The 21289-nt window shown below is 49.5% G+C and overlaps 1 protein-coding gene across 1 annotated transcript; it reads left to right on the top strand.

Moving 5' to 3' along the window:
- The first annotated feature begins 1073 nt into the window (after nt 1–1073).
- GPR25 (G protein-coupled receptor 25) lies at nt 1074–2168 on the top strand. Its single transcript, XM_073319604.1, has one exon. It carries the CDS (start codon nt 1074–1076, stop codon nt 2166–2168), a length of 1095 nt encoding a protein of 364 aa, XP_073175705.1.
- The last annotated feature ends 19121 nt before the right edge of the window (nt 2169–21289 follow it).

The raw sequence follows: 21289 nt of genomic DNA, 5'->3' as shown, positions 1-21289 counted from the left end.
GCCTAGGCATGCCTCAGTTTCCTCTCTGCACACTGCATTGCTACCCAGTGGGTACAAATGGGCTAACACTGCTTCTGGAACAGTGTATGTGTCTATATCTATATCTTACTATATGTTCCATTCTATGCATCCGATGAAGTGAGCTGTAGCTCACGAAAGCTTATGCTCAAATAAATTTGTTAGTCTCTAAGGTACCACAAGTCCTCCTGTTCTTTTTGATTAAATGTGTGATCTAAAACACACTGGAGTTAATGAGAATCTTTCCCTTGACTTCCATGGGCTTTGGATAAGCCTCCAATTGAAGGGGGGCTGTTTTTTATTCACACTGTTTAAAACTCTGCTTTGGTTAATTAGATCAAATGTTCAAGAAGCACTCTGGAGAAAAATGCCTTTGTTAAAGTTTCAACTCCCCACCCCTTCAAGAAAGCTCACAAGTCAAGTCAGACCCTCCAAGCAGTGCTTCAGCTAAAAGCAGGGAGCACCACACATAATATTCTTGAGCTCTGCAAAGTAAAAACCAAGATGGGAAAAGTAACCTTTCAGGCTATGTACATACATTGCAAAGCAGCAGCTGTATCTCCTCTTGCCCCCACTGATCCTGTTCATTCTGTTTTGTACCATTTTGCAAGATTTGTAGGTGTGGAGGAAAGAACTGGGACTTGAAGGGTTTTGTGTTTGCAGGGTGTTTTCAGAAGAGCATTTTGCATTTCTGGCCTTTATTTGCTTGTAAATTCTAACCCTCCCTGTTCCCCACCACCCCACCTCTGTCATGCACTCTTCATTTTTTCTATTTTTCTTTATTTTTTTGTTTCCAAAATTAAATCTAACTCATCTCATCCCCAAGTTGTTCACACCCACTGATACACTCTCCGCCCTGCCATCCTTGCCCTCACAGCAAGAGGAAGTGCATAATATTGCCTTAAGAAGATTTCAGAACAACAAAAAAAACATTCTGAGATTTAAACACCACCCAGTCAGCTACGCAGTTAGCGTGCTTCCTCCAGCCCTGTGCAGGTGCCTGAAGAACGCTCTCCTGCAACTCTCGCTGCTCAGTGGGGAAGACAGCTGTAAAAATGACAACTGAACCCTGGACTGTAAATTATGAAGCATCTTCTGCTGTCTACTCGGATTATAATCCCCTCCAAAATACCTGCCTACCACAGGACCTACCCTACGCTTGGTGCTACATTCCCATCCTCTACTTCATCGCTTTCTTCGTTGGCTTCACTGGCAACCTCTTGGTGATTGTACTGATGGCCAAGAAGAAAGGCAGCAAGAGGCTGGTGGATACCTTTGTCCTGAATCTGGCTGTTGCCGACCTGGTCTTTGTCTGCACCTTGCCTCTCTGGGCAGTGTCAGCAGCTTATGATAACAAGTGGTACTTTGGTGAAGGCATGTGTAAATTCAGCAGCTTTATCATCTCTGTGAACCGCAGCTCCAGCATCCTGTTCCTAATGGGCATGAGTGTGGAGCGTTACCTGGTGGTCATGAAGCGTGTGGACTCCAAATCTACTGGGACCAAGAACTGTCTGATCATTGCCTGTGGTTGCATCTGGGCTGTCTCTCTCCTCCTAGGCATTCCCTCTATGATGTATAGGAAGCTCAGCCCCTCAGAGGATACCACTGGTGAACTGTGCGAGGATGAGGACTCTATCACCTTCCAGGTGCTCAGCCTGGCTTTGCTTATCTTGACCTTTCTCCTGCCCTTGGGAGTGATCTTATTCTGCTATTGCTCCATCTCCTTCAAGCTGCTGAACCACATCAGCTTGGGAAAGGGGACAAAGAACTCCCTCCAGATCATCTTCACGATCATCGGTGCCTTCATCTGCTGCTGGCTGCCCTTCAATGCCTTTAAAGCGTTCCTCTTCTTCTCCTCTACGTTCCAGGGAGCAGATCTGTCTTGCTGGGCATTAATGGCTCTCAGACGGGGCCTGACCATCAGTGCTTGCTTGGCCTTCATGAACAGCTGCGTAAATCCCGTCATCTATGCCTTGATGGATCACCATTTCCGACGCCAGGTGCTGCAACAACGGCTCCGGGTCTGTGGTGCTTTCCAGGAGACACGGCAAACCTCGGTCTTGTCCGTCTCATCCGCTACTGAGTCCAGCCTCATGTTCGCCAGCCGGAACAAGCCACCATCACCTGCCTCCATTCGGCTGGAGATGTAAGAGGGGATGGGTAGGGTTACAAGCCTCCACCCTGAGGGCTGAGGCAGGCTAGGTAGTCGCTGTTGCTGCTTCTTGTGTAGGTAAAATGTGCCAGTTATTTGGACAGCTTTCAGGTTAATTTTGACAAGGGCTTTTCTTTCTTGACAGATCTCATTCTAAAAGCATCGCTAAGCTACCCCCCAGGTCTGTGTAGAGCTGTAACGCCAGTCTGTCTCACCTGGGTGTCAGCAGAACCTTAGTGGATCCACTCCTCTCCTGCCATAACTCCACTGATGTCCAGGGAGTTGCAAGAGCAGAGTTTCACTCGGTATTCGTAGAGGTTATAACACAGGTTTTGAAAAGGAAGAGGCTGAAGATTTTCAAAGATGACTAGGGGATTTAGCCACACAGCTCCCATTGAAATGAAAACCTCGCCTAACAGCTGCTCTCTCCTTCCCCAGCACCCTTGGGAGAAGAGGGATTCTCCACTGGCCTTGCCTTCCCCTGCTAAGGAAATCAGGCACATCCAGTGCCTTTCCCAGGGGCAGTCACACATCCCAGAAATACAGTGAGGGAGAAACCACCCTGAATGCAGCCTCACAGCCTGTAGAAGCATCAGGGTTACTTAGGCCTGGTCTGTAGATCCACCCAGCTACACTGCTGAGGGATGTGAAAAATCCACCCCCCTGAGCAACGTAGCGAAGCTGACGTAACCCCCGGGCACAGACAGTGCTAGGTCAGTGGAAGAATTCGTCCCTCAACCTAGCCACTGCCTCCTGGAGAGGTGGATTGGCTACAGCGATGGGAGAATTCCTCCTGCCGGCGTAGGGAGTGTCCACACTGAAGGGCTGCAGCAGCGCAGCTGTTTCACACGTAGACAAGCCCTGAGGTTTGCTCCGGCGATGAGAGCTCACACTCCCCAGGAGTAGCGGGGGCGGGGGGAGGGGAACAGTGGCAGCAGCAGGGCAGGATGCGGCACTACAAATAGGTTTGCTTGAGCAACAAAAATAGAGAATTCCGGAGAGGGGGCCAAACTCTGGTCTCGGTTACCCCAGCGCAAAGCCAGAGAACCACTTCTGCCAGTCTTACTCACAGGAGCAATCCCTGCTCATGTGAGTAGCCCCACTGATTTCTATGGCCCACATCCTCAAGGGTATGTCATTGCCTAACTTCACGGGGAACTAGACCTCTGTTTACCTTTGGGGATCTGGGCCTATGTGCTTATTCGCATGATCAAGGCCTGGCAGGTTTGGGCTCTGATGTCAGTGGGTTCCTACCAGGGAAACCAAGGCTGGAATCACACCTGAGGTGTACGTTATAAAACCGAATGCCTTAAATGTGTATCGCCACCCCTGAATTTATCTCTCAGAGTTATTGCAAATTCAATAAACCATGGCTGCTTGCTCCTGTTACAGATCTACAGTAACAACAAAGGCGGAATTACTGAAGTTGGGACCATGTGACAGAACCATGTGGGGCTCTCTCTCTGTTAAGCAGTTGTATAATAAATATGCTTTATTAAACTTAACACAACTAAAAATAGATCTGGTAGCAAGAATCTGTACGTTTAATGAAAAGACACATTCACAATTAAAACAGCTCTGTTCTTATTACATAGTTGTGTAATAAATATGCTTTAATACTGACTGGTTTTACTGAATTGAAGGAAGTCGCTCTGGTATCTAAAATCAGCATCTTTCGAGACAGACCTATTGCACAGTGCTGCCACTCCACATTTACCGTTTAGCCCATGAGGATTCTTTGGGTTACAAACAATGCCCATAACACTGGACAGTTTTTTATACTATATTTCCCTAACTTCTGCACTATAGCATGACCTTCCCTCAACTTCTAAAAGCCCCAGCACAATAAAACAATCATCTTATTCATTAAATATCAGTTAATTACTGAAACCTTGTTTGAGGTTTCCAGCTACCAGAGATGTCTGTGACGCTCTTGTTCAGTCCCAGTAAGTGTGTTTTTACTAATCAGCTGCCATTTCACTCACACACAATAACCTAATTAAATCCCACTGGACCTCTGTGTTAGGGCATGTGTCATAACAGAGCCCAATGTTATTAGCCTTGCCATGGGTTCTTCTCCCTGGGGAAGACACTTGTCATACCGAAGGGAAGTAGCTTAGACAGCAGTAAGAATGTCTAAGAATCTGGCTACTCTGCAGTCTGGGGGTGTGATTGGAACATGTGTAGACATACCAGCGCAGGCTCTGACCTAGCTAAATCCAAGCTAGCTCACATAATAATAGCAGTGAAGCCAGGGCATCATGGGCCTCCTGTACCTTGTCCAGCCTCCCCCATCCCATGCTGCCAAGGCATCAGAGCGGTCTGCTGGTCAGAGTGCAGATATGCCCAGGGATGAGCTGCTAGAAGCTGAAGATCCAGTTCCTTCAGTCGCTCCGGGTCTTCAGCGGCACTTCGGCGGCAGGCTCTTCACTCGCTCTGGGTCTTCGGCAGCACTGAAGGACCTGCTGCCGAAGTGCCGCCGAAGACCCGGAACAAGTGAAGGGCCCGCCGCCGAAATGCCGCCAAAGGCGCACAGTGCCGCCAGGTGACTACAAATTCACAGGGGGAGCCGAGAGCTCTGGCGGGACGGGCAGGACAGGAGTCTGCCCACCCCTTTAACAACCGGTTCTCAACTGGCTGCAAAATTTAACAACTGGTTCTAAACCGGCTGAAAAATTTAACAACCGGTTTGCGCGAACTGGTGCAAACCGGCTCCAGCTCACCACTGGATATGCCCATAGAACCCTGCACTCTGTTAGAAATAACAGAGTTCCCAGAGGAGTTGCCATAGTGGGTCTTCATTTGTGGGAAAACCCGCAAGGCCCACCCCCTCCGATCCCACCATGGGCACTGAAGAAGAAGAAAAGTGGGGCAATTTCTAAACTATGAGTGGCGACTCAGATTGGGAGAGGGCTTGAAGGCTTCCCGCCCTCCTGCCTGGCTGGGGTGGATGCCTGCTCCCCACACTCACTGGCAGGCTGGCTGGCAGTGCAGAAGCTCAGATTTTTCTCCGAGACTTTGTTCTCGGTTTGAGATCCACCATAAAGGAGCAGAAAGTGGGTCCTGCCCTCCCTTATTCGTTTGCTGCAGCAGAATTGATGCTCCAGTAAAGCGATTATTGTTTCAGCATGTTCAGTGCCTTGCTAGTGTTGATAGCTATGTCCTCAGTAAGAAAGTTTGCTCCCTCCTCAGATTGCCTTTGATAGACCCCTAGGCTTTAAGGCTAGAAGGGATTGCTATGATCAGCTAGTCTGTCCTCCCACAGGATGCAAGCCAGAGAATTCATAAACCCCAGGGAACTGGCTGAACTCAAAGGGCTAACGTGACCTGCAGTACCCAGTGAAGGTACTGGTCATGGAGCACAGAAGTAACAGAACCAGGAGTCTCAGTTCAGGGCAATTGCACCTGTATTTAAACCTGTAACTAAACTGGGAGGAGTGGTAGATACGCTGGAGGGGAGGGATAGGATACAGAAGGACCTAGACAAATTGGAGGATTGGGCCAAAAGAAATCTGATGAGGTTCAATAAGGATAAGTGCAGGGTCCTGCACTTAGGACGGAAGAATCCAATGCACCGCTACAGACTAGGGACCGAATGGCTAGGCAGCAGTTCTGCGGAAAAGGACCTAGGGGTGACAGTGGATGAGAAGCCGAATATGAGTCAGCAGTGTGCCCTTGTTGCCAAGAAGGCCAATGGCATTTTGGGATGTATAAGTAGGGGCATAGCGAGCAGATCGAGGGACGTGATCGTTCCCCTCTATTCAACATTGGTGAGGCCTCATCTGGAGTACTGTGTCCAGTTTTGGGCCCCACACTACAAGAAGGATGTGGATAACTTGGAGAGAGTCCAGCGAAGGGCAACAAAAATGATTAGGGGTCTAGAACACATGAGTTATGAGGAGAGGCTGAGGGAGCTGGGATTGTTTAGTCTGCAGAAGAGAAGAATGAGGGGGGATTTGATAGCTGCTTTCAACTACCTGAAAGGGGGTTCCAAAGAGGATGGCTCTAGACTGTTCTCAATGGTAGCAGATGACAGAATGAGGAGTAATGGTCTCAAGTTGCAGTGGGGGAGGTTTAGATTGGATATTATGAAAAACTTTTTCACTAAGACGGTGGTGAAACACTGGAATGCGTTACCTAGGGAGGTGGTAGAATCTCCTTCCTTAGAGGTTTTTAAGGTCAGGCTTGACAAAGCCCTGGCTGGGATGATTTAACTGGGAATTGGTCCTGCTTCGAGCAGGGGGTTGGACTAGATGACCTTCTGGGGTCCCTTCCAACCCTGATATTCTATGATTCTATTTCCCCCTCATCGTCCAACCAGGGCATCATCTCTCAGGCTTCTAGATCCCCAGCCATCACCTCTCTTGAGCGAAGACCCACATCTCTCTCCCTCCTGACTGGGGTATTTCCAGCTGCACAGCTCCCTGCCTGCACTCTGAGTGCCCCAGCTCAGCAGACTGCCAGAGCACGCTGCTTTGCCTTCCTTCCTCAGAGGCGCTGCACAGTGCAGTTGCCACAGTTAAGTTAGCACATAGCCCTTTCTAAGCAAGCATGGATATTCTTAAGGTGAAAGCATTACAGAGAAAGCATAAAGGAACCTACACGCCTGCTGATAAGCTTACCAGAGCTCACCCCAACTCCCGCGAGGGCTTGCGTAGGTCCTTCAAACCCCACCAAGAGGGTTTCCCTGTGTTCACAAGTTCATAACAGCTGTTAGCTCAGACAGCACCCCATGGATACAAGCCCCTCCTAAATGCAGCTTTCACCTTTGATCTCTGGGCCCTGGGAACTGGTAATCAGCAGCCAATGAGCTCCAGGTCTGGTTGGGAGAAGTTACCGTCCCCTCCTCCCAAGTATTTCCTAGGAAACCCACTCAGCTAAGAGCTCAGTCTTGTCTGGCACATTGGTTAAAAGAGTCCCTCGGCGCTCATAACCCTTCCCGGTGTGTGCATTATCCCTGTCTCCCCCTAGAGTCGTTACCTACACTCCCCCACACAATAACTGGCACGTTAACATTTTAATGCAATGACCTCCTACAATACTGAAACTAAACTCAGCTGGCTTTGCCCAGGAACGTGCCCTCTCCAGCCCAACAGGTTCGAACATGCTCACTGAACTGCACTACAGCCTGCGATTGATAGCACAGATGGTCCCACTAGGAGAGCCCTAAAAATGGGGTGGAGAACCAGGGCAAGAGCTGCATGATTTTGTAATGAATTATATATGTGCCTCAGTTTACCTGCTCAATATGACTCTGACTGTGCGGCACTGAATGCAAAGGGTTGTTAGGAAAAATCAAGCAGGAAACAGCACAATGGTCAGCGCTAAGATAGCTCAGGCTAAACAACTTCAGGAGGACAATGGCTGGACCATGAGCGAGGGCAGATGCTCTCCTGAGGTGCTGGCCTAACATGACCCAGCTGTTTGGCCCAGGCTAGAGCCTAAGTTCCAAAGGCCAGAGACCCATTGGGCAATGGCTGCCTAGAGAGGACGGGGCTGTGGGGTGCATGTCAGACAGACAGATCCGGAGCTAGGCTGTGTGTGCAGCAGGGCTGTGGCTGAAGGCAGAGGCCCTGCGGGATGCGGCTGAGGCAGCTGGGCTCATCCATCCTTTGAGAGAGGCAAGGAGCTGTTGGAAGGCCCAGGAGTGTGGCCCCATCATGGTGTTAACCCTTTGCGCTGCTCGTTGTGTACCTTTGGGCGGCTGGACAGTACAGCAGTTTGGAAGGAGCTGTTGTGAGTCCCTGTAACCAGCTGCTGGCCATGGCTCCCAGGGAGAAGGGTCAGGCCCATCATGCTAGCAGCTGGAAATGGGTCTGTGGCCCTGGGTCCAGTCTAAGTACAGGAGAGCTGCAGGTTCCACCCGGGGAGAGGTGCAGCTAGCAGAGAACTGCTGGGGCGTGGGCACCACTTGCTCCGTCACCCGGCAGGATGGTGGGTGGACATGGAGGGTGCTGTCTAGGTAGCCAGTCTAAAGGGAGGCCACCCAGGGAGGCACGCAGGTCACTTGGAAGAAGTGCCCCGAGACAGCCCAGGGGACAGAGCACATGGGCAGCATCTTTTCTGCCACAAGATACAAATCCATCCCTTGCCATCTCCCTTCTGTTCCTTGTGGTCCCCCCTCCATAGCTGGCAGCTTCTGGGGACTCTGCTCCCCCCAGATCCACTCTCCCTGGGAAGTTCAATAATTGTCCCTCCTCCTGGGTCTCATCTCCATTCCTCCCCCTCACACAGGTTCTCTTTTCTGTCCTTCCCCTCCCTCCCTCCCTCCCTCCTTTGGTCACTCGCTCGCCTCCCCTCTGCCACCCACCGCACCCCAGGGTCTCATTCTGGCTGCTGGGACTCAGGAGTGTGTCTGGCTCAGTGAGACGTCGCACTGGCAGGCATGAGTGCAGAGTCGGGCCCAGGAGCTCAGGTTTCCCCTCCCTCTCACTTGGGAGGACTCTCTCCTCCGCTCTTTCCCACGAAGGGTCCCCCCACCCTGCATCCCCCAGGTTCAGTCCCTGAGTCTCTCACTGTGTGTAAGTCTCACTTTCCAGCTCAAGCTTAGGGCGTCTCTCCATCCCCTGGAAATTCTCCCTACTCATCTGCCCTATCTCAGCCTTTTGCTGTCCAGTCCCACTGCGCCCAGCAACGCCCCCAGTCTGACCCTTGCTTCCCACCCATCTCCCAGCCTCTGACCCATTCTGCATCCACTTCTATTTAGCAACCAGCACTGCCAGCGCCAGGCAGCCTCCCTGCTGCCCCCGCTGCATCCTGTCCTACCCCTGCTCGCAGCCCCTGATGCCCTGCCTGTTGCCAAGCCCCCTGAGACGCTCCCAGTATTGCCAGGCGCTATGGGTCCAACACTGAGTCTCTCACCCTGCAGAGAAGAGCCAGCTGGGCCCAGCGATCATGCATGCAGCAAATGCCAGGCCCAGCAATCATGCATGCAGCAAATGCCAGGCCCACATGCTCCATTTGGCTCTGATGCCTGCTCTGCCCCTGGCCTCTGCCGCAGCTTCTGCGTGAAAATCCTGCCTCCAAGCACACAGACATGCCACGGCCTGGCTGACCGGGATGGGGCTCCACTTACCCTCTGCTGACCCCTGGGCATGAGGGGACCAGTCTGTTCCTCTCCAGCCCCCTCCCCATCTACCCTGCTCTCCACTCACACTGCCCGTCCTGAGTATGGGATCCTGTGCCATCTCCTTCCTGCCTCAGCCATGTTATCCTGGCCCAGACCCTCTGCCTGCCCCATCACTTTCCCTGTCTCCCTTCCTCCACACTAACCCTTCTTCCTGTTACCGTGGAGTCCCTGCTCCCTCATAGCCCCCTTGCCCCCAGGGTCGTTCCCTGTCCCACATAACCAGGCCCCTTACTGCCTGTCTGGGCGCCATGGGGCTGCACGGGCAGCGTTTCTCCTGAGGCAGCCCAGCCCCCGGCTTGTGAGAGCAATGGGCTATGGTGGCCAGTTTTAGCGAGGGGGCTGGAGCATGGGGCGGCTTGCATCACGGTAATATCGCACCGGGTGGCACCTCTGCCACCCCTGCCCCCATTCCTGCCCCTGCTACCAGCTCCTACCCTCGGCACCCTCCCTGCCCCAGCCGGCGGGTCCTGGCTGGGCAGCCCCACGCAGGGCTCAGGGGCCTCTCGTGCCCTGCCAAGCCCAGCAGCGGGGTAGGGGGGCAGCAGCTAGCAGGGGAAGAGCCGGCTGCAGGGAAGGGCAGATGGCTCACGATGCCCCCTGCTGGACACAGGCAGAACTGCAAGATTGGCAGACAGACCCTGATCACTGAACACTGCCTCCTGGTGCAAAGGCTTTCCCTCTGTTCCCCTTGCTCACATTCGTGTGACACCCCAGGGAACAGTCCAGACCACTGGGGGCTGTGTCACCCCTGTCCTGCAGCCTCGGGTGCCTTGCAATGCCTTGCTGTAGTAGCTCCCATCTGGGCTGCTCAAAAACAGCCTGTCAGGATGCAAGCCACACCCTGAACATCTGTGTGTAACTACAGCCTGCCAGCCACACTTGGGTTACTCTCTGGCTCTCAGCAGCCTTGGTTATACTGCATGGTGACCCCCAGCACACCCCCAGTCCTGGCTCTTCCCTCAGAACTGTACGTCCGGTACTGCTCAGCCCTCTCCTGGACAGAACAAATATATTAGGTCTGTTATTTCTTTGGCTACCAATGAGACTCTCAGATCAAACAGTAAAAGGAGTATATTAACTACAAAGAGATTTTAAGTGAGTACAAGTACATAAAAGTCAGAAATGGTTAAAAAAAAAAGATAAAACACGTACTAGTATCTACTTAAGAAACTAGCTTAGCTGCAAAGCAAACATTCTCACCACATGCTCCAGCTGATTACTGCCCAAACTCTCAGGTCCGGACCCCTCCCCCAGAAGCCAACGGCTGTTTCCCTTTGTCTTCTCAGGTGCGGAGAATGAGGTGGGCAGGGGGAGAGAGAGGGGTGCCTTGGGGTGTTTGTCCCTCCTTTTTATAGTGTCAGGTCCTTTCCTGAAAAACATTTCCAGCTGAGACCCAGGAGATAAAAGGTCTGTGTGGAAGGATGTTCCCTGATGGTTTTTTCACCTGTTTGAACTTCCTTTGTTTCCCTTCCTGCTTGATGATCTTGTTTCCTGCTTAAATGCAAATTAAGGCCAGCACCATGGGCAGCAGGTTTCGTAAGCAAGAGAAGGCTCAGCCTACCCAAACTACCTGATGTGGCCCTGCCCATGCTCTACCCCCAGCCCTGCTCTAGGGTGACCAGATGAAACGGACAAAATATCAGGACACATGGGGGAAGCAAAAAAAAAAAAAAAAAAAAGCAGTCGGAGTGGCCAAAGCCAGTCGGGATGCGGGATAAAGAACTAAAAATCGGGATAGTCCCGATTTTATTGGGACGTCTGGTCACCCTAGCCAGCTCCTACCTGCCTGGTGTTGTTCCCTTGTGGTGGCCCAGAAGCTGGGGCAGACAAGCTGAGCCTGGGAGCTGGGTGCGTACAAGACCCCCAAGCTTTGGGTCTGAGGGCAGTCCAGCCATGCTGCCTGCCCTCCCGCCCAGCGCTGGGGGGTGCTCTGGCCGCGCTGCCCGCCCAGCACTGGGGCTGGGGGCCGATGGCCGTGGGTGTGCTCTGAGCTCCCACAGGGGAGGGGGGAAGAAGGGGTGGGGTCTTGGGCAGAGGGGGAGGGGCCAAGGGTTAGCCTCCCCCAGGGGTGCGTTCACCCACTGCCCATGGCGAGCACACATTTTTCCTTTGTTTACGACACATCTGACTTCTGCCCGAGCAGGGCTGTGGGGTTTGCAACATGTGTTAATGACATCCTACAAGGGAATCTTATAACTTCTCATGAAACATTGTCACACATTTTACCAGCACATTTTGACCAGAAAATTCTGAGTTTTCAAATGATATCTTACAAGGCATACCTTGTACAAATATTACACTAGCGTGTAGGATGTGAACACAGGGGCATATTCTGTCACACCTGCCTCTGGAGGCAGCAGGTCATGCCCTTTTTTTCTGGACAGGGCATTTTTCCTTTATATACACAATTTCCATATCAAAATCTTGTATGCTCTTGACCCAGTGTCTGATACATCTGTACACAGTTTAAATACCTTGTCAAAATCTGGACTGGCTAGAACAGGCTTCTTAGAAAAGATTTTCTTTACCTTATTAAAACCCTCTTGACATGCCTTTGTCCATACAACTTTGTTAGGCTTAGTCTCTTTACACAGATCTGTGATTGCAGATACAATGCCACTGAACCCACACAAACCTTCCATCGGAGCGTAGCAGACCTGTGAAAGATTGGATCTGTTCTTTGGTTTGGGGAACAGGCCAATTTATAATGACATCAACTTTCAAGGGATCAGGGAATATTTTATCTTCCCCTATCCAGTGTCCCAAGTAAGGAACTCTGGCTGCTCCAATTTTACACTGAGAGGCTTTTACGGGTAGCCCTGCCTCTGAGCGGTGAGAGCACAATTCCCAAGTGATTTTTGTAATCACATAGAGTATTGTGAACACTGCGATGTTGTCCAGATTCACCCTCTGCAAACCACTTAACACTTGGTTGATGAGTCTCTGAAAGGTGGCTCCTGCATTAATTACGCCAAATGCTAACACTGTGAACTCAGAATCCCATATCAGTGATGAAAGCAGACGTTTTCAGTGCATCCTTATCTAAAGGAATTTGCCAATATCCTCAAGTTAAATCAAAAGAGCTGAGATAAGCTTTGCCTAAAATGGCCAATATATCATCTATTCTAAGCATAGGATATACATCTGGGACTATGACAGTGTGACACGCTGTATCTCGGGGAACACCTTGCTCCCCCATGTTCATCCTTATAATATGATTGTGTGGTAATCAATGCAAAGTTTTTCATGTCGGGTGTCTTCGGAAGGCTCTTGATGCACTGAGCATTGTTGTTACAGTAATGTTATAGGTTGTAATTTCACATATATAGTTATGAGGCTAAAAATGTGTCCTCATAGAAGGGTCCTCAGGGTTGGAAGGGACCTCAGGAGGTCATCTAGTCCAACCCCGTGCTCAAAGCAGCACCAATCCCTGATTTTTGCCCCAGATCCCTAAATGGCCCCCTCAAGGATTGAACTCACAACCCTGGGTTTAGCAGGCCAATGCTCAAACCACTGAGCTGTCGCTCCCCACTCATGGCTTAAAACAAGCCCAGGCAAAACTCTCCAGGAACAGAGAGGCAGTTTACTTCTCATCAGGGCATGCATGGGACAAACCCAGCCCAGCCTCATAGGAACAAAGGACACTGGTCTAGGCAGCAACAAAAGATCTGTTGGACTTTCAAGTGAGTCACCCTCCTTCCTTTGGTCAGTCAGGGACTATGATGAGGTAATGCTCACCTGACCCCGAAAGGGTGGGGCAAAGCCAAGAGGGAAGAAAGAACATGATAAAAGGGAGAGATGTTTGCCAGGCTCTTCCTCCTCTGTCTACAGACATCACCACCAAGTGACTCAAGCACTGATCAAAGGGGAGGGCCTGGCTGAAGGGCAATCAGCCAGCCTGTGGTGAGAAGCGTCAAAGTTTGTAAGGGCACTGAAAGTGTTAAGAGCAGCTTAGAATGCATTTTGCTTTTATTTCATTTGACCAAATCTGACTTGTTGTGCTTTGACTTATAATCACTTAAAATCTATTGTAGTTAATAAATCTATTTGTTTGTTCTACCTGAAGCAGTGTGTTTGGTTTGAAGCAGGTCAGAGACTCCCCTTGGGATCACAAGCCTGGTACGTATCAATTTCTTTGTTAAATTGACGAACTCATATAAGTTTGTAGTGTCCAGTGGGCATAATTGGACACTGCAAGACGGAGGTTCCTAGGGTTGTGTCTGGAATCGGAGATATTGGCTAGTCTCATTCGGTTGCACAATCCAAGGAGCAGCTCACATGTCAGAGGCTGTGTGTGAACAGCCCAGGAGTGGGGGTTCTCTCAGCAGAGCAGGGTAAGGCTGGCTCCCAGAGTCAAGGATTGGAGTGACCTAGCAGATCACCGGTCCCGATAACATCAGGGGAACATCACAAACAGCATTGAGTTTTCTATAATAAACACAAAAATCTTGGAGTGTGTCTTTTTTAGTGAACAAGAACACAAGTGATGACTAAGAATGGTCAGACTCTTTAATTACTCTCACATCTAATATGCTTTGCGTTTCTGTATGAATTAGTTCCTGCACCTTGCTAGGACTGGGTAGGAGCTGCTGGGAGGTGGCTGTGGTCGTTTTTCAGCAAGTGTCTGGCTTGCTAGAAAACACTTCTTTGTGTTCTTGCAGCACAGACAACACCTCTTCCCTTTCAACTGGTGTTAACTCACTGCAGACATCAATGCTTTCCACAGATGAGTCAGTCTGGCATTCAGCCATCAAATCAGTGAGGTGATGTGCCTTGGTTTCCCCTTCTACACAGCAGATATTTGCTGTAGCTTCCCTGCTGTGAAAGGCTTTAAGTCTGTTTACATGTATGAGCTGTGGGATGGCATTACCATGAGGCTTTTTAACATCATATGTATCTTCATTTACAGTACCACTACTATCACCTAAAAGGGTTATTCCCAAGAGTTTGGCATTTTGTACTTTTCCGACAGGGCTTAACACCAATGCCTATCACACTCCAATCACAAAAGAGTGTTTGCAAGTAGGTTTATCATAGCACACCTTTTGTCTGGACTGAATGTCTGTGAAGGTAGTTTGAACAATACCCATCATGTCTTAACTCTATCCTGAGCCTTTGTATGTATTCAGTTACTGGCTCTGCCTCAGTGTCCCTTTCCCAGGAGTCTCTGATGAGATCAAAGGGTCCCCTACCTTCCTTCCATATAGGAGATCAAATGGGGAGGGCCCTATTGATTCTTGGGATACCTCTTTGTAAGCAAACAGAAAATATGGTAGCAACTTGTCCCAATCATGAAACCTTTTATTTGCATACATCCCCAGCATAGATTTTAGAGTCCCATTGAATCTTTCTACCAAACCATTTGTCTCTGGCTGACATGGGGTGGCATGTATTTGTTTCACCCCACTCTAACTCCATAACTCACTGAATAGCTGAGACATGAAGTTTGACCAATGGTCAGGCAACATCTCTTTAGGGAAACCCACTTTGCTAAAGATAGTGACAAGGGCTCTTGCTACAGATTCTGCCTCAGTGTTAGGCAGAGCTACTGACTCAGGATAGCTAGTGGCAAAATCCACCACCACCAGGATTATTTCTTTCCCCTTTGGGTAGGACATGACATAGGGCCCACAGAAATGCCCTCAGAAATGTCTCTTGTATCACAGGCCAAGCACAGGGGAGCTTTCTGGGGTCCTGCAAGTCTCTTTCTCTCTTGACACAAGGCACAAGATCTGCAACAGTCCCTCTGTGTTCCTGTCTAGTAGAAATTTTTCTTTCACCTCTTCTAGGTTCTCTGTGCCCCCAAGTGACCAGCAAAGGGACAATCATGTGCTAACACCATTAACTCTCTATGGTGCTGGGTGGGCAAAACCAACTGCTTATAGGGCTTCCCAGAGCTTTTGTTTTCCCCTAGGAGCCTCCCAATACAACTTTCCATCTTCTTCAAAACTCTTCTCCCTGTTTCCCCTGCTTGGGGCCCTCTCTAGGACACACCCTCTTATGCTCCCCAGAATAGGATCTATCCTTTGTTCAATGGCAAAACGCTGATATCTGGGACAGCTTCTTCAGTCACAGGGGTCATCTCCTCCCCCTGGCCAGCCTCAGCTCCTTCCACACCTGGAAACACACTGGTCATTCTGCTGCAGAGGAGTTAGAGAGACCTTCCCTTTCCCCCACCAGCAGTCGGTGAGGTTTCCCACTCCCTTCTGGGGTTCCAGCACAACATTCCCTTTTGCTGAGGGTTACCAGATTAATAGCCTTAGCCATGTGCAAATTATTATTACCACCAAGTTCATAAAAGCTGTCAAACACCTGCTGTCAAACACCTTCAAAGCCTTCCTGTTCCATGTGCACCATGGCTAGAGGGCCAGGAATCTTATGTCCCCCACTGGCAGATGCTCCTCTTCCCGGCCAGGCAACATACCAGTCTTTGGACCACACTTCCAGAGAGCAGAGAAATCTGGGCTCCAGTGTCTCTCCATCCTACACACTCCTTGCTATTTTCTCTGTCAACTTGAATAAATTCCATACCTATGCCCTCAGGATCAGCCTTCCTAAGACTCATCAGGTGAGCTCTGGGGCTTCTGCGTTAAGCCCTGGATTGGACGGAGTTTAGCTGATTTCTCAGTGGAGTCACGGTGGAAACACCTTCCTGGATCCTCTTCCTTCACAGCAGGGTTGTGATGGGGATTTTCAGGAGGGGAGCGATTCTGGGGGGTGAGTTCCTGGGCTCCCAACACCCTCCTTCTGAGATGTAAAACAGGGTCCCCCCTTTACACTGGGTTTGTACCCTCCTCTTTCTGTGGCTGGTGCTCATTAGACATTTGGACTTGCACAAAGCAGTCAGCCAGGGTGTGCATGGCTTCCACAGAATGTAAAGATTTGTCCCATAACATATTCCTAACTTCGTCAATGCAGGTACTTAAGTAATGTCCTTGGGCAAAGAGATTAAACATCCTCATCCCTTTCCCCATTAGGGCTCACATTTTATAGGCATATTCTCTATGATTTATGTCAGCACTTTTCCTGAGATTCTTACATTTCAACCTATACACTTCAGGAGTAATTTTAAACCTTTGCAAAACAGCTTTTTAAAATTCAGAAAATCTCAAAGCTTCCTCAATCTGCATTTCATTAAATACATTCAAAGCTTTACCAGAGTGTGTTGCAATCAGGATGGGGACTTTCTTGTCCTCAGGAATATTATGAACCTCTCATAACCTTTCAAAAGTGGTAAGGTATTCTTCAGTGCAATCTGTTCCCTTCTGTGCAGGGCACAACTTGACCCAGATGAGGCTTCCTGAGTGGGGGAGAGACTAGTGTTGGGTTAGGGTTAGGGTGGGGTCTGGCCATGTTTTGCCATCATGTCCAGATTATGCTTCCTCTCCTTCTCCTTCTCTAGGGGCTCTTTCTCTTTCTTCTCTCTCCAGCCTGGCCAGTTCTAGCTTTGCAGCTGTTTTGCTGGGGCTCACATTTACACTTTCCTGTTTCTATTTCTTGTACCCAAAATAAGCAAACAAAAACAACAAACTGTTACCTCTCTGTGACTGTTTGAAGCCACCACACTTGATACTCACTTAAAGCTGCTACACCAGGGCTTAAGGTATAAACCTCATTTACAGTAACAAGCTGTGCAAACACCTGAGTTCACTGCATCACTGTGAGATACTGGGGCACAGTCCAGACCAGTGGGGGGCTGTGTCACTCCTGCCCTGCAACCTTAGGTGCCTCACAATGCCATACTGTAGTAGCTCCCACCTGGGCTGCTCACAAACAGGCTTCCAGCAGGCAAGCCACTCCCTGAGTACCCGTGTGTAACTGCAGCCTGCCAGTTACACCCTGGCTCTCACCAGCCTTGGTTATACTGCAGGGGGACCCCAACACACTCTCAGTCCCAGTTTCCAACCCAGAACTTTATGTCCTGTACTGCTCAGCCCTCTCCTGGACAGTACAAATATATTAAGTCTGTTATTCCTTTAAGGGAATAACATGCCAGCTTGATACCTTGAATAGTTATCCAGACACTCCAGTTTAAACACACTGGATTAGATCAAACAGTAAAAGAAGTTTATTAACTACAAAGAGAGAGGTTTTAAATGAGTGCAAATAATGAGACATAAAAGTCAGAAATGGTTACAAGAGAAATAAAGATAAAATGCTAACTAATATCTACTTAAGCAACTAGCTTAATTGCAAAGCAAACATTCTCACCATATGCTCAAGCAGATTATTCACCAAACTTTCAGGTCAGGACTCCTCCCCCAGAAACCAACCACTGTTTCCCTTTGTCTTCTCAGGTGCAGAAAATTATGTGGGCAGGGAAAGAGAGAGGGATATTTGTCCCTCCTTTCTATAGTTTCAGTCCCCCTATTGAAAAACATTTCCAGCTGAGACCCAGGAGGCAAAAAGTCTATGTGGAAGGATGTTCCCTGATGGTTTTTTCACCTGTTTGAGCTTCCTTTGTTTCCCTTCCTGCTTGATGAACCTGTTTCCTGCTTAAATGCAAATTAAGGCAAGAACACATTGCTTCTTTTGATTAGGACAGACCTGATTTCTGCCTGGGTGTGGCACTTTGTACCTCAAAACAGCACCCTAAAACCCTCATATGCATCATTCATCATTCATCCAAAATATGCCATGTAAGATATCATAGGAAAGGTCACAATCTGCCAAAAGTCATTATTTTGTCACAATATGTATATCTTTAGTGTATGAAATTATGAGATTTTTCTTGTATGATTGTTTCTGAAATATGTTGTAAGTTTGAGGGTTCTCTATTTCTCCAGTGACAACAAAGGAGGTGACCCACTCACAGAAGGGTGTTAAATGACCATTTATCAGCAGGGAAGTTGTGATCAAGGGATTTACAATGTTGTAAGAGGGCTGTGCAAACATCATACAATGGGGGATTGCTCAACCCTGTGACTCAGCAAAACCCACCAGGACATGTCTGGACTAGAGTTTTCAAGGTACATGGGCTGGGGATATAAAATAGAGGACAGTAGCATCATGCTTTGGCCTTTCTCCTTCCCACACTTATGCCAGAGGCAACAAGAACCCTGGGAAGACAAAGACTTGAACTGAGGAGACTGGTCCAGGCTTAAGGGGCAAGCCTGTGTATTCAGGGCTGTAACCTACCTGCAAGATCCAGTGAGGTGAGAAAAAGTGCTTGATCCAAATATTGTCTAGTCTAAGAAGGTTTAAGATTTAGACTGTGTGCTTATCTTTTTATTTTCTTTGGTAACTATCTCTGACATTTTGTGCCTACCACTTATAATCACTCAAAATCTATCTTTCTGTAGTTAATAAATCTGTTTTACATTTTCCCTAAAACAGTGGGTTTTGGTTGAAGTGCTTGGGAAATAGCTCAGGTTACAAAGGCTTGTTTGTCTCCTCTCCACATCAAGGGAAGAGTGGACTGGGTAATGAATTTACACTGGTCAGGCTTCTGACCAGGGCAAGACAGTACAGCTCTGGGGTATAAGGCTGGGGAGCAGGGGGGAATTGGCTGGTGCCTTTCTCTGTGTGATTTGTGAGTGGCTTTGGGAGCATTCATGCAATCTGGCTGGGTGTGGGGCTCCACGTGCTGTTGTGCTGAGTGATAACAGTGCCGGGAGGGGTTTACTACTTGTCCCTAGCAAAGCATTGTGAAAGACAGCTCGGGCTAGAGAGTTAAGAAGGCGCAGCGGTCCCACAGTCCTAGGTTGTACCCCAGGGATCCCATCACACTGGGTAGGGCTGTAGGGTTTGGAACGTGTGTTAATAACCTCATACAGGAGAATCTTATAACTTCACATACAGTGTTGCCACACATATTTTACCAGGACAATACTGACCAGCAAATTATGACTTTCAAATGTTACCTTCCAAGGCATACCATGTACCCAGATTATTACACTAGTGTGTTGGGTGTGAATACAGGGATGTATTCTGTCACCGCTGGAAAGAAATGTTCTCGTAGGATAGGGAAGGAGATGGCTTCTGGGCTATGCCCTGCTAATAGGAGGGGAGTGATTCCTCCAGGGGCAGGGATGGAAGGGGCCTGAACTCCTGAAATCTTCCTCTGCCCACTAGCAGCTGGGTCCCCAGCACTGTCATGGTTCTGACAGTGATGTTGTCCCAGAGACCCACTTAATTAACCCTGTCCTCCAAGGTGGGGCCCTCTGGGGAATGGTTCCTTCCCCAACCCCTTTCTCTCCCTTCTCTCAGTGAGCTCTTTGTGTTGCTCCCACACTAGGATCAATGTGCTGGGCTCTGCCGTGGGACTGCAGCTGTGGGAGCCCATGGGACGCTGTGCGAGGGGAGCTGTGCTAGCCTGTGCCTTCTGGGGAAGGTCTCAGAGCAGCAGCTGAGCCTGTAACTATTCCCCTGTCCTGCCCCTTTGTTCCTGCCCCCCACATTGGGACACTCTGAGGTCACTTGCCCCCTTCTGAAAAGGTCAGGAGCACCCAGAGGGGTCAAACCCTCGCTGAGCCCAATCTGCCCTGGCTGACCCCTCTGGAGCACGCGGCTGGCTGGGACATTAGGGAGCAGGGAGGTGGGAGCAGGGGCATGAGTGATACCAAATAGGGGGCTTGCTGGGGGCGAATGCCACCCCAAAGGTTTTTGCACTTACTCAAAGTTCCATAGGGGCCAGATCCGGGGCGGGGAGGGGACTGGCCTGACCACTCACAAGCAGGGGTCCCACACTAAATCAGGACGGCTGCAGCTGGAGCCTTGCTCTGGCCATGCGATCCCAGTGCCACTCACATCTGACCTGCTGCCCCACCGTAAAGACAGAGGGGCGTCTGGGCCACATGCTTGTGACCTGGCTGTTCCGGCACTGCAGCACGGGGGAGTCCGCCCTGACCTCGACTCCAGAGCAAGAGAGAGGGAGACTCCCCAGCCAGGGGAGAACCAGGGTCCTGGGAGGCGCAGAGACCATCCCAGCCTGTGGCTGCAGGAAGCTGTGGGCCCATGTGGGGGATGGCTACATGCCACGGGAGGGAAATGGCCATCCCCTAGGCAGGGCTGTATTGAGGTTATGAGAGGCCTAAGGCTAATGGGGGGAAGGGCCTAAGTATGAATGACATATTGCAAAAAAAATGATGAAGTCCTCAAACATTTCTCAGCATACATAGTCACATATTATTTATTTATGTAAAATTAACAAGCTTATTCCACTCTCACAACACCCAGTTCTTCAAAAAAATACTTCTGAGTAAGAGGTAGCACAGGGGATAAGAACACAAGAATGGCCACACTGGGTCAGACCAAAGGTCCATCCAGCCACGTATCCTGTCTACCGACAGTGACCAATGCCAGGTGCCCCAGAGGAAGTGAACCTAACAGGTAATGATCTAGTGATCTCTCTCCTGCCATCCATCTCCACCCTCTGACAAACAGAGGCTAGGGACACCATTCCTTACCCACACTGGCTAATAGCCGTTAATGGACTTAACCTCCATTAATTTATCCAGTTCTCTTTTAAACCATCTTATAGTCCTAGCCTTCACAACCTCCTCAGGCAAGGAGTTCCACAGGTTGACTGTGCACTGTGTGAAGAAGAACTTCCTTTTATTTGTTTTAAACCTGCTACCCATTAATTTCATTTGGTGGCCCCTAGTTCTTATATTATGGGAACAAGTAAATAACTTTTCCTTATTCACTTTCTCCACACCACTCACTTTCTCCACACCTCCTCTATCATATCATAGAATCATAGAATCATAGAATATCAGGGTTGGAAGGGACCCCAGAAGGTCATCTAGTCCAACCCCCTGCTCGAAGCAGGACCAATTCCCAGTTAAATCATCCCAGCCAGGGCTTTGTCAAGCCTGACCTTAAAAACCTCTAAGGAAGGAGATTCTACCACCTCCCTAGGTAACGCATTCCAGTGTTTCACCACCCTCTTAGTGAAAAAGTTTTTCCTAATATCCAATCTAAACCTCCCCCACTGCAACTTGAGACCATTACTCCTCGTTCTGTCATCTGCTACCATTGAGAACAGT

This window comes from Lepidochelys kempii, chromosome 21 (genome assembly GCF_965140265.1).
Source record: "Lepidochelys kempii isolate rLepKem1 chromosome 21, rLepKem1.hap2, whole genome shotgun sequence".
NCBI lineage: Eukaryota > Metazoa > Chordata > Testudines > Cheloniidae > Lepidochelys > Lepidochelys kempii.
The sequence above is the reverse complement of the archived record's forward strand: the minus strand, read 5'-3'. Positions and strand labels throughout refer to the sequence as shown.

Bases quoted from the DNA above. Each gene is read 5' to 3' on its own strand.
- GPR25 (XM_073319604.1), top strand. From the start codon at position 1,074: ATGACAACTGAACCCTGGACTGTAAATTATGAAGCATCTTCTGCTGTC.